We start from the raw sequence: 13,319 nt of genomic DNA, 5'->3' as shown, positions 1-13,319 counted from the left end.
TACACCCCAGTTAAGATGTCTCGAGTTCAGAAGTTATGGGCCAATGATTTTGCGCTAAGCATTAATAGATTCATTTAGATATTAGCTGAATGCCTCTTTCCCTAGTTTTGAACTAACGTGGCAAACCTCCACAAGCTGCAGTCACTGGGACTAATCTATCACATTAAAACAATCAAGTAAGAAGTGATTGATGTTAAAATTGATCTTCTTTAATGAATTGTTGTAAAATTAAAATTCTGTTTATCACAAAAAGTACCACCTGAAATTAATCAAGTAATCAGAGGGAGATTTTTTCAGTGAAGCTTTTTAGGTACATTTCAGATATGTTTATCTCCCTGAAAATGTAATTCTTACCACAGTACAAAATCTTTGATAATGAATGTACAAAAGCTATTCAATCTCTGGCCTATAATAGGTGAGATTGGTTTTGTAATTACTTGAATTCCATTCTTCCCACTCAGTCGCTGGCAAGGTTGAGAAGGAAAGGCAAAACCAGCAAAACCTGGTCCATACTGGAATTCCAATTTAAGGCATACAAGATCAGTTCAGACCAATGCCAGTCATTTCCCAAGTTTCACCGACTTTCCTTCTGGATCCAGTGATCAGTTGTGAAAACACTGGTCTCATTTCTCTTTCCGACGGTACTGAAGACAATTTTGTACCCACACTGCAGGGTGGTGAAGATACACTAATTCACATTCTGGATAGAATATTGCAGGTTTATCTTCTTCAAGTACCCTTCCAATTTCTTTTTGAAACCATTGACTGTGCCGCACCCACCCTCCCACCCCACTCACTTATGGGCAGCAAGTTGCTGATTGATACCACTTGCTGCACAAAAACATCATCCTCACTTGCCAAAATCTTCAAACTCTGCCCCCTTCATCCTTACACAAGCAGCTAATAGGAAGAGTTTTTCTTTGTCTACGTTATCTAACCCTGTCATAACCTTGTACGCTAATCTCCCATCAATCTCCTTTGCTTCAAGGAGAATAACCCCAGCGTTTCCAATCTATCATTGCAACTAAAATGCTCCATTTCCAGAACCATTCTTCAGCACCCTCTCAAGGGCCCTTACATCCTTCCCAAAGTGTAGTGACCAAAACTCAATGCAATATTCTAGTTTTGTCCGAACCAGAGCTTTATAAAAGATTCAGCATAGCATACCCTCACTGCTTTGGTATTCAATGTCTCTACTTATGAAGATCAAACTGCAATATATTTTGCTGATTAACCCTCCCAATATGCCCTGCCACCTTGATCGATTCACATGTACCAGGTTCCTCTGTTCCTGCAGACTCTTTGGAGCTGTGCCACTAAATCTATACAGTCTCTTTCTATCCCTTCTGACGAAAAAAAAATCACCTAACACTTGTCAAAATTAAATTCCATTTGTCACCTGCATCCCCATTCTGTGAGCCCATCCATGTCATGTTGCAGACGATTTGTATCATCCTCACTGTTTGCCATTCTTTCAAGTTTCTCACATCAGAAATGTCTAAAATTCTACTCAGTATTCCAACATCTAAGTCATTTACATAGAGCTAAAAACTGCAGTGGGCCGAACACTGACCGTTGGAGAACACCAGCCTATGACCCTTCCATCTGGAAAATAACCTTTTACCAAGACTTTTTGTTTTCTGCCTTTTCGACAATTTTTTAAATCCAATTGAACATCCAATTGATGCTTCTATTCCCTGAGCCAAATTCATTCACCAATTACAGATTTCCAAGTAACGTTTTAGCCCCATTCCTTTGCTTATTTCAATACTGATACACACACTGGTCCAACAATGTCTTCGTATCCGGTGCCTGTGTATCTCCAAGGATGCTATAGAGAATCCCTGCAGAGGGGAAAGCAAAGAGTGCATGCTTACACCAACTGCAAATTTAAAATCGTGTGGCATTGTGGGATGAGGGGAAAGCAGAATAAGAGTAGGAGAATTAGGTATCAGAATACAGTCATCTTGAATAGCTTCAACCCGATCGCTGGCCGTTTTAATGATGGTGAGCACCGCCATCCCAGCTGGGAGAAGGACACACAGCTTTGTCTGTCTGCTGTTACATGCCACTAATCCTGAAAGAGCGAGGGAAATATGTCACTGAGTGTGATGGAATCTGTTTGGGTCATGTGGCTGTCATGGTTAAACAGCGGGCAGCACGTGCAAGCTGTGAGATGAGGGTGTGAGGTGGTGCTAAATGTTTGAGTATGAGATGAACCTTTTAATGTTAGGCAATCCAGGTAGCTCTGACAGCATCGATGGAAAGCGAACGGAGCAAACGTTTCGAGTCTGGATGATTTTTTGTCAAAGCTAGAGAGAACTGGAAATAGGATCAGATTTATACTGTTGTGGGGTGGGGGGGTGGTGGAACAGTGGGGCTGGAAACGTTGGCTCTGTTCTCTCTCCACAGATGCTGTCAGACCTACTGAGAATGTCCAGCATTTTCTGTTTCTGTTTCAGATTCCAGCATCCGTAGTAATTTTCTTCTATCTATTAATGTTGGGTTTGAGTTATGATCGATAGTTTGTCTGTAGGTGAGTGATGGTGGTGTGGGGCAGATAATGGGAAATTATATTTGAAGGTGATTACTGATCTTGACCACTCAAATGTGGTCATTGAACTTCTTACGGCACTGCATCTAGACCCCCAGGGGCACAGTCAAAGTTATTGACTGCCTCAGTTGTCTGATCCCACTACCTCCGTAAAGCTTGTGTGATGAGCCTTCTGGTCTTCTGTGAATAAATGACATCTCTACCCTTTCCCACCCCTCCGTAAGATCAGAAAATGAAGAACCTTTAAATCTGCTCTATGCTAATCTTGCGACTTTCTCAAGTCAAAATCAGTCATGTGATGACTTCCAGAACCTGCTTCTGCTGAAATGCACTTCTGTGAAAGGTGCAGATTGGTTTTAATTAGTGTAGACTAGTTTTAACTTGTGCCAGCCTCTCACGATTCTTTACCCTCCTATGAGGCATGCAGCCACTCAACAGTGATTTTGGCACTGCTGACACACTGCAATGATTTAAATTAGCAAGTAGCATGAAGTGTATGGAAAGTAATAGATATGGGTTAATAATGCATTGTGATCACCATGCTTGTTTTTGGGCCGTGTCAAATTCTGCAGCATATTTCTCTAATCTTAATATTCTTACTTTATTTTAGCTCCAAAAGATGTTCAGGCTCCAACTGCTGTGTCTTTTTCTACATCGTTACTGGTATCATGGCCTTTACCAAAACAAACAAATGGTATTATCACCCTTTATACAATGTTCAAAGATGGTAAACCAATCTATACAGGCAATGAGCAAACATGCAATGTGACTGGTAAGTTAGCATTTTGTATGAATCATCAAGCCGAAAGTAATTAAACTCTTAAGTTAATAATGTACAATATTTTATTCTATATTTTTTGTGAGGGCCACGAAGAATCCAGCACGAGTTTTAAGGATACAAAGTAATAACATTTATTTACAATAACATATATATGTAACAGCAGCAACAACTTCCCTTGCTGCACACTCCTTCCTGCTGTTTCCAAACTGGCCAGCTTTATTTATACTTGGAGTTTACTAATGGTTTCTCCGCCCCCCTCATTGGGGAAGCTCATACTCCCACAGGATTGTGGGATTGTCATTAGTCCCCAGCCAATGGTAAGTAGGCAGGTTATAACAATATTCACAGGATATACATACTGGAAAATAGTTGTATTGGTACAATATGATGATGCAACATTTATATGGGGCTGGTTGAGCACAGTGGGCTAAACAGCTGGCTTGTAATGCATAACAAGGCCAGCAGCGCAGGTTCAATTCCCGTACCGGCCTCCCCGAACAGACGGCGTAATGTGGCGACTCGGGGCTTTTCACAGTAACTTCATTGAAGTCTACGTGTGACAATAAGCAATTATTATTATTATTATAGGGCGTAATTCAGCCATTGCATTGCACCGACGTGCAGCCAGGCGTGACGGGTGAACCTTGGGAGAGGCCCACATCAGATTTTGAGCCTGGGGCACAGCCGATCGCAAGTCACCCGACCTGCGGCACCCGGCGCAATTAGGATCACGCCCTCGTTGGGTGTGATACAGATAATCATATTTAGTGGATCATTTAAATATGCACGGCCACCTTGACATCGCTTTCACTCAGTGCCTGGGAGTCACCGACTGCACCAATGAGGTCTCAACCGGGCGCCGATTAGCACAGGTCTCCACAAACGGAGATCAGTCGTGATACGCATTCGGGGATCTCAGAGGCCTCCAGGTGGTCAGGGACATGGCAGGGCAGCAGCCTGGCACTCCCCCTGGCACCCGAGGACCCTGGCAGTGTCAATTCAGCTCGGTTGGCACTGCCAGGGTGCCGAGGCACTGCCAGTTTGCCAGGCTAGCACTGCTAGGGTGCCAGGCTAGCACTGCCAGGGTTCCCAGGTGCCAGATTGGCACTGTCAAGGGTTGGGGCCTTAGGAGGGCCATACCCATGAAATGGGGGTAGAAAGGGGCTTTATAAAGTGTAATGGGTGGATCTTGAAATAGGGGGCCCTCAGCAACTCATATCGGAGTGTCCTCAACTGGGGGGGGAGGGTTGTGGTGTAATTCCCTTGCCTGCGGGGGTGGCATTGCCCATGGGTGGGGGATGTGGTTATACCCTCAAGCTCACCCAGGCATTGGGGCACCCTTTGAAAAGAGCAACCTGATATCTGAGGAGCCAGTCTCACCGGCAAGTTCAGCTCTCCACTGCAGAAAAAACTTCGAAGTGTGGGCTGAACCAGGCTGTATCTCACCCACAAAAACTGACATGAAACACCCCACCAAACATGCCCATAATGAGACTTACGGCGTGATTCTCTGGAAAGATTTCTATGTGTGGTAGCAAGCAGGCACAGCCGCGAGCTTACTGGCGCTGGATCTGGCTAGGCCGGCAGCACAATACATTGTCAATTGGTCCACTTAAAGAGACCCCATGGGTTTCACGCCACAAATAAAGGCTCACCATCTGATCATAGAATCATAGAATTTACAGTGCAGAAGGAGGCCATTCAGCCCATTTAGTCTGCACCGGCTTTTGGAAAGAGCACCCTACTTAAGCCCACACCTCCACCGTTTCCCCGTAACCCAGTAACCCCAGCTAACCTATTTTTTTGGACACTAAGGGCAATTTAGCGTGGCCAATCCACCTAACCTGCACATCTTTGGACTGTGGGAGGAAACCAGTGTTTTAATATGCACTAATGCACATCATGAGGTAAAAGCAGGCAGTGACAGACACCCAGGTGAGCCAATCAACATACAGAACAGAACACGACCAATCACCAGACAGAACACCAGAGGGGGGGCTTCCAACTATAAAACACACGAGGCATCAGCACTCTGCCCCTTTCCACTGGTGACAACTATAATGACAGTCAGGGTGTATAAATCATTCAACACCTTCTACACGTCGATCAGAGCTAGCCTGGTCTAGATAGTTACGGTTAGTTTACTTAGAGTAGTAGAGAGTCAACCCACAGGCAGCTGTGTGCTTCATTACTGAAGTTCAATACATCTTATTGAACCAACGCCTACGTTTGCTGTATGCTTGATCATTTCACTGCATCGTGTTGCAGTCAGTGTTACCCCAGGGTGAATAACACAACATGATACCAGGTGTGGCTACTACTTCTAAGTAATTTACCTTCAAAAATTCACTGATGACCAGCAACTGCCTTCCAGCGGCATGGAAAAGATCCAGGCACCTCCACAGCTCTGGATCTCCGGGAACCTTGGCGCCAACTGGCGGGTCTTCAAGCAGAAATTCAGTCTATACCTTGAGACCTCGGGCCTCGAAACAAAGAAATGTACAGCACAGGAACAGGCCCTTCGGCCCTCCAAGCCCGTGCCGACCATATAAGGGCGCCCGATGCCCGAAAAATCGCGCTGCTTCTGTCGACTGCGGGGGACAAGACCAATTTCCAGACCGTCTTAGCCAAATTCGACAGTCACTGTGCGGTCGAGCTGAATGAAAGCTTCGAGCGCTATGTCTTCCAGCAGTGCCTTCAGGGTAAGGATGAGCCTTTCCAATCTTTTCAGTCTCATCTTCGCATTCTCGTGCAATCCTGCAACTACGGTGACACCGCTGACTCCCTCATCAGGGATCAGATCGTGTTGGGCGTCCACTCCGATGCCCTGCGGGAGCAGCTCCTAAAAATAAAAAATATGACCCTGCCAGTGGCCATCGAGACGTGCAAAGTCCACGAACAGGCGAAAAGTCGCTATTCCCGCCTTAAGTCGGCAGAGCAGGACCAACTTGCCTCCCATGAGGCTGAGAGTGTACAGGCCATCGCCCGAATGCGGCGCCTGAGCATCGATGAAGGTGGCCATTTCACGTGCTTTTTCAGGGGTCCCACGCATGCACACCACGGTCGGGAGAACGAAGCGGCCGAAGACCACACTGCGCAGGTGCGAGCGGTGGTTGACCGCACTGCAAATGTGCGATGATGCACCGAGCGTAACGACGTCGACGTGATGACGTGCGCCAACTGCGGCACCGCCCATTTAAAGCGGCAATGCCCTGCAAGAGGCAGGCGATGTCTCAACTGCAAGAAGCTTGGCCATTATGCGGCTTTGTGCCGGTCTGCACCTCCTAAAGGGGTCAGCGATCCCAGTTCCAATGCAGACGCATTCGATGTGTGCAGCAAGGGCTGCTGGATTTGGAACCTGATCCTGTCGCGAATCCAGAGGACGACTGCCCGGAGTCCTCATATCGGGTGGGCATCATCCCCATGCATGACAAGGCCTCCTCGCATTCAGCAACGCACACACCCATCCTCAACGTGGATTATGGGGACGAGTGGCGTGCCACAGTACAAGTCAATGATTGTAGCATCCGGTTCAAGCTGGACACCGGTGCTTCGGCCAATCTAATATCCCAGGCAGATCTTGCTCGTATCCAAAGGCAACCAACAATTCTTCCGCCGGCCTGCCAGTTGCTCGACTACAATGGAAATGCCATCACTGCGTTAGGGTCCTGTCACCTGCATGTATCCACCAAGGCCATCAAGGCCACTTTGTGGTTTGAGATCGTCAAGCCCAGCAAGGCTTCTCTGCTTGGTGCCCATGCATGCAAGCTACTCCATCTCATCCAGCGTGTCCTCTGTCCATGTCCTCTGCCAACAGCTCTCTTCAGGCCGACATTGAGGAGCTACTATTGCAATACCCGGATGTGTTCAGTGGGATGGGTACGCTGCCCTACCACTATAAAATTCTGCTCAGGCCTGATGCCTGTCATCCATGCGCCACGCCGGGTGCCGGCGCCCCTAAAAGACCGTCTAAAGGCGCAGCTGCAGGAGCTCCAAGATCAAAGAATAATATCCAAGGAGACGGAACCAACTGACTGGGTCAGCTCCATGGTCTATGTCAAGAAGCCCTCTGGAGAGCTGCACATTTGTATCGATCCCAAGGATCTGAACGGCAAAATTATGAGGGAACACTACCCGATCCCGAAGCGGGAGGAGCTGACGAGTGAGATGGCACATGCCAAATTCTTTACAAAGCTGGATGTATGCGTGGCTTCTGGCAGATACAACTGGATGAGTCCAGCAGGAAGCTCTGCATGTTTAATACACCCTTCGGAAGATATTGCTACAACCGCATGCCGTTTGGTATTGTTTCGGCCTCCAAAGTCTTTCATCGAATAATGGAGCATATGCTAGAGGGCATTGACGGTGTGCGGGTTTATGTTGACAATGTCATCATTTGGTCCACGACCCGGAGGAACATATTTCTCGTCTGCAACAAGTCTTCAGGCGCATACATGCCAACCAAATGCTCCTTTGGCATGTCGTCAATTAAGTTTCTGGGTGATCAGCTCTCGCAGCAGGATGTGCAACCAGACTCGGACAAAGTCAAGGCCATCAACACAATGAAGACCCAGAGGACAAGAAGGCGGTCCTCCGCTTCCTGGGGATGGTAAATTTTGGGGGGAAGTTCATTCCCAACCTCGCGTCACACACGATGGCCCTCAGGAACCTGGTGAAGAAGTCCACCACGTTCCAGTGGCTACCCGCACAGCAAGCAGAGTGGCTTGAGTTGAAAGCGAGGCTAACCACCACTCCTGTTCTAGTTTTTTTTGACCCAGCGAGGGAGACTAAAATCTCCACAGACACCAGCCAGGACGGCATTGGGGCGGTGCTCCAGAAGGACGACACCTCATCCTGGGCTCCAGTGGCCTACGCGTCAAGGACCATGACCCCCACTGAGGAACGATATGCTCAAATATAGAAAGAATGCCTGGGCCTTCTCACTGGCATCGTGAAATTCCACGATTATGTCTATGGTCTCCCGACCTTTACAGTAGAGATGGACCACAGACCCCTAGTGCACATTATACACAAGGACTTAAATGACATGACACCCAGGCTCCAGCGCGTTCTCCTTCGACTCCGTAGATATGATTTTGAACTGTTCTACACCTGGAAAGGAGCTAATCATCGCGGATGCCCTTTCCCATGCCATCACCTCGCCATGTGAGCAGGTAGACTTCACACACAACATTGAGGCACAGGTGCAACTGTGTGCCAGCACCCTCCCGACATCCGACGAACGCCTAGTCAGCATTCGAGAAGAGACCGCCAAGGACCCTCTTCTGCAGCGGATCATACATCACCTCACGAATGGCTGGCAGAAAGGGCAATGCCCCCAATACTATAATGTAAAGGATGACCTAACTGTTGTCGAGGGGATCCTCCTGAAATTGGATCGCATCGTCATTCCGCGCAGCCTCCAGAGCTTGGTGCACACGCAGATACACTTGGTATTGAGAAGTGCAGGCGCAGGGCCCGGCAGGCTGTCTATTGGCCCGGCATCAATGAGGACATATCAAACATGGTCCTCAATTGTGTGAACTGCCAGTGCTCCCAGCCTGCTCAGCCCAAAGAAACGCTCCAGCAGCACGAGATAGTGACCTCTCCATGGTCTAAGGCCGGCGTTGAACTTTTTCAAGCCAACGGGCATGACTACCTCCTGATAATTGATTACTTCTCCAGTTACCCCAAGGTAGTGAAACTGTCTGACCTAACATCGAGGACTGTCATAAAGGCCTGCAAGGAGGCATTTTCCAGGCATGGAATCCCACTCACGGTTATGAGCGACAACGGTCCCTGTTTCTATAGTCAAGAATGGTCCAATTTCGCAAAGCAACACCACTTCCAGCACAAAACCTCGAGCCCGCATTACCCACAATCTAATGGGAAGGTCGAAAAAGGGGTCCATATCTTGAAGCAGATGTTCTGTAAGGCTGCGGACTCAGCTTCGGACTTTAATCTTGCTCTTCTGGCGTACAGGGCAACCTCTCAGTCCAACGGTATGTCTCCGGCACAGCTCCTTATGAATCGTAACCAGAGGACGATGGTTCCGGCCATTCATGTACCTGACCTGGATCACCTTCCAGTGCTGCAAAAGATGCAGCAGATCAGAACCCGGCAAAAGCTGACATATGATGCTCATGCTACTGATCTGCCCATGCTCTCTCCGAAGGACGCTGTTCACATCAAGTTGCCTGGTGGAGGCTGGTCAGCTCCAGCTGTTGTTGTTTGACAGGCTGCTCCCAGGTCGTTTGTGATTCGCATGGCTGATGGATCTATTGTCAGGCGCAACAGGAGGGCACTACGCAAACTTGTCTGCCCACCACCGGATCTCACGTTCCCAGATGTCGTTCTGCTTTATCCGGACACCTTGCTCCACGAGATCACCAATCTGGCTGCATGCCATCTTGTCAAGACACCATCATCCCCGCCTCCACCTCTCAGGCGGTCCACAAGAATCCGACGACAGCCCCAACGACTGGACTTATAAATAGTTCCTTTGTATATATACTGTTATGTTTCTGCACGCCAGACACCTTACATGTACATATCCATTCACTCACCAATTGCTGTATATAGTTACTTGTGTAAATATGTCGTATATGCTCTAAGCAGCCGACAAATTATTTTTAAAAGGGGGATATCATAATATGCACCCATGCACATCATGAGGTAAAAGCAGGCAGTGACAGACACCCAGGTGAGCCAATCAACATACAGAACAGAACACGACCAATCACCAGACAGAACACCAGAGGGGGGCTTCCAACTATAAAATACACAAGGCATCAGCACTCTGCCTCTTTCCACTGGTGACAACTGTAGTGACAGTCAGGGTGTACAAATCATTCAACACCTTCTACACGTCGATCAGAGCTAGCCTGGTCTAGATAGTTAAGGTTAGTTTACTTAGAGTAGTAGAGAGTCAACCCACAGGCAGCTGTGTGCTTCATTACTGAAGTTCAATAAATCTTATTGAACCAACGCCTACGTTTGGTGTATACTTGACCATTTCATTGCATCCTGTTGCAGTCCATGTTACCCCAGGGTGAATAACACGACAACTGGAGCACCCAGAGGAAACCCACGCAGACATGGGGAGAACGTGCAGACTCTGCACAGTCAGTGACCCAAGCCGGGAATCGAACCCGGGACCCTGAAGCCAACAGAGGCCAAGTGGGTCTTGGCATCAAGTACCCTAGGTGGTGGAGGTCCTGCTGGCCAATCAGAGCCAGCAACTCCATTGAATAGTAGTGCCACACATTGGCTGCTGTCAGCATGCTACCCCCCAAGACCTCGTTTTGTTGTTGGATCCCAGGCCAGAGGTGCGTGATGATGGGAGAAAGGTCGTGGGACTTGGGTTGGGGGGGTTGACATAATTGGCAAAAAGGCCATGGTGTGTGGTTTTCAGCAAGCCCCTCGTTTCTTGAGGCCTGATACTTTGATCAGGCACTGAGTGCCTTTAAAGAAGGGGTCCACCCCTACTCCCTAGGAGCTTGTAAACAGCCCAGCATGGGTTTGCTTGTTACGCTGCCCTCGGGCGTGCCCTACATGCCACTGGGATAATACCAGTGGTGGCAGGATGAGACTCTTAAGTGTGTTCTAACACCCCACTCAAAGGCTTCAATTGGCGGTAGGGTGGGAAGGCTGTGTCCAGCCCCCGCCCCCCCCCCCCCGGCGGCATATTTTCCAGCAGTATCAGTCTCATTGACATCGGCAGGGTTTTGCAACCCCGCACCCTCTGCTGTTGGGAAACATGCCATGGGGGTGCTGGGGAGGGGATGGGTCGCCATAGTCGGGACCGGAAGATCCCATCAGCGGGAAAGGCTGGAAAATTGCGGGCCTTCTCTTTTTCTATCATCCAAGCAGTATTATGCTCTCGTCCTTTTTTTCATTTTTGAAAATTATTATCATCCAGCTGTGTCCTTCACATGATCCTAACATTACCCCCATATTCTACAGACCGAGTTATTCATCAACCCAGATGTTTATTGTGACATCACAACAGCTGCTCATACAGGACTACTATTTGATTTGTCGCTATTCGTTATTTTCTATTCACTTTGCAGTTTGCCCAACTAAAAGGGCAATTAGGAACCCAATCTCTGCTGACTAGGCGACTTCACAACTGTCTGTCTGGTAGTTTGTGAAAACAATTTTGGTTTCCTCCTTCTCTAATTTCCCCACATTTCTGGTGAGGAAGTGTACAGCGTCTCGATGTGAATCTGGACTACAAACAAGAATTATGCATTCCCTCAATTCCATAGTTTTGTATTGACTTTTCCATCACTGTACTTACTTTACTTTTGTTGAGCTGACTTGTTGCCAATATTTCCATTTTCCCCGCCAAACGGCCTCTTCCTAGGAGTTCTTGACTATTGGTGCCAATTTGGCCTCTCATACCTTGCCCACTTTGCCATTCTTCATGCGTGTCCTGTAAGCCAGATTCTGAACCCATCCGACGCACAGGTTGTGGGAGATGACCAGGAATGCCAGGCCCATTTTCTGTCTCAGCCCAAGGGGACTGAGGCAAACTTAAATGGAACTATAGTCACCCTAACTTCATCCCAGCCTTCACTAGAAGATAGGTTGCAGCCAGTGCAACAGTAAAGGATAATGGTAGTGACAATGGATAGAATAATAATAGATAAAGAAGAATTACTTAAGAGACTGTCAATCCTCGAAGTAGGTAAATCCACCAAGTCCGAATGGGCTGAATCTTCGGTTACTGAAGGAGGTAAGGAGGAAAACTTTGGAGCCTCTGACCACAATCCTCCAAGCACCAGAGGACTCAAGGACTGAAAATGTTACACATCTGTTCAAAAAGGAGAGAGGGATCGACCCAGCAACTACAGGTCCTGTCAGTACAATTGCAATGGTGGGAAATCTTTTAGAGAAACTGGGTACTGTAGCCCCATTGAGGGAGGCTGCACTGCAGACAAGCCCATTCAGCCTGGACTTTGAACGATCAATTAATTGATAAATGAGTACGATCAGTAAACTCAACTCCAAGAATACAAGAAGACATGAAATAAGAGCAGGAGTATATTTTAATATGCCTTTAAGGGATATCAACATGACATCCCTTGAAGACAATTAGGTCATGTGATCCAGTCTTAGTTTCACTTTTTGTTTTTAGCAGAACACACACACAGCTCTAATGCCTTCAACTTTACACCTGTGTATAACTGTTCTCATATGCCATTCTTAATGAAGGACCCCATTAGCCCATTTTGGGCAATTGGTGCCTTGTGTCTTGTACAGTAAATAAGTCCAAGGTATTCTATCATTATGGTAACATAACAGAGTAGACCACATGGCCCATCAAGCCTGATACACCATTTCATAGGATCATGACGGATCTTGGGCTTCAACTCAATTTTCCCGACCAGTTACATCCAAAAAAAAACTATAAAAAATTTGTCAAACAGGATTTCTCTTTTGTAAAATCATGTTGAATTGTTCTAATCATACTATGGGCGCGATTCTCTGCACCCGCGCCGGTTTGGAGAATCGCCTGGGTCGCCAAATTTTCCCGCGACACCGGTCCGACACCCTCCCGCGATTCACGGAAGCGGCCAGATCGGCACAATCGCGTTTTGCGCGGCGCGGTCCAGTGAATCGCCCGAGACAGCCAAAATGGCGATTCATCGGTACCCTCGCAATTCTCAGTGCAGCCTGCCCAAAACGGCGGGTTCCCTCCGGCACCGTCCACACCTGGTCACTGCCGGCGGGAACAGTGTGGGAATGCTGGGGGGCAGCCTGCGGGGGGGAGAGGGGGGATCCTGCACTGGGGGGGGCCTCAAATGGGGTCTGGCCCGCGATCGGTGCCCACCGATCGTCGGGCCGGCCTCTCTGAAGGCAGACCTCCTTTTTTCCGCAGCAGCGCAAGATCCATCTGACATCTTCTTGCGGGGTGGACTCGGGGAGGACGGCAACCACGCATGCGCGGGTGACGCCAGTTATGTGGCGCCGGCCGCG

General features: G+C 48.1%; 1 protein-coding gene across 1 annotated transcript in view; it reads left to right on the top strand.

The window, feature by feature from the left end:
* ush2a (Usher syndrome 2A (autosomal recessive, mild)) overlaps positions 1-13,319 on the top strand; it is a 1,730,413-nt gene that overhangs the window by 790,924 nt on the left and 926,170 nt on the right. Inside the window, exon 32 of the mRNA XM_072506478.1 lies at positions 3,165-3,326. Coding sequence (XP_072362579.1) covers positions 3,165-3,326 — 162 coding nt within the window. The remainder of the gene's footprint in view (positions 1-3,164; positions 3,327-13,319) is intronic.

Source organism: Scyliorhinus torazame, chromosome 1 (assembly GCF_047496885.1).
Source record: "Scyliorhinus torazame isolate Kashiwa2021f chromosome 1, sScyTor2.1, whole genome shotgun sequence".
NCBI classification, from domain to species: domain Eukaryota; kingdom Metazoa; phylum Chordata; class Chondrichthyes; order Carcharhiniformes; family Scyliorhinidae; genus Scyliorhinus; species Scyliorhinus torazame.
Note: the sequence above shows the minus strand (reverse complement) of the source record. Positions and strands in the feature narration are given on the sequence as shown.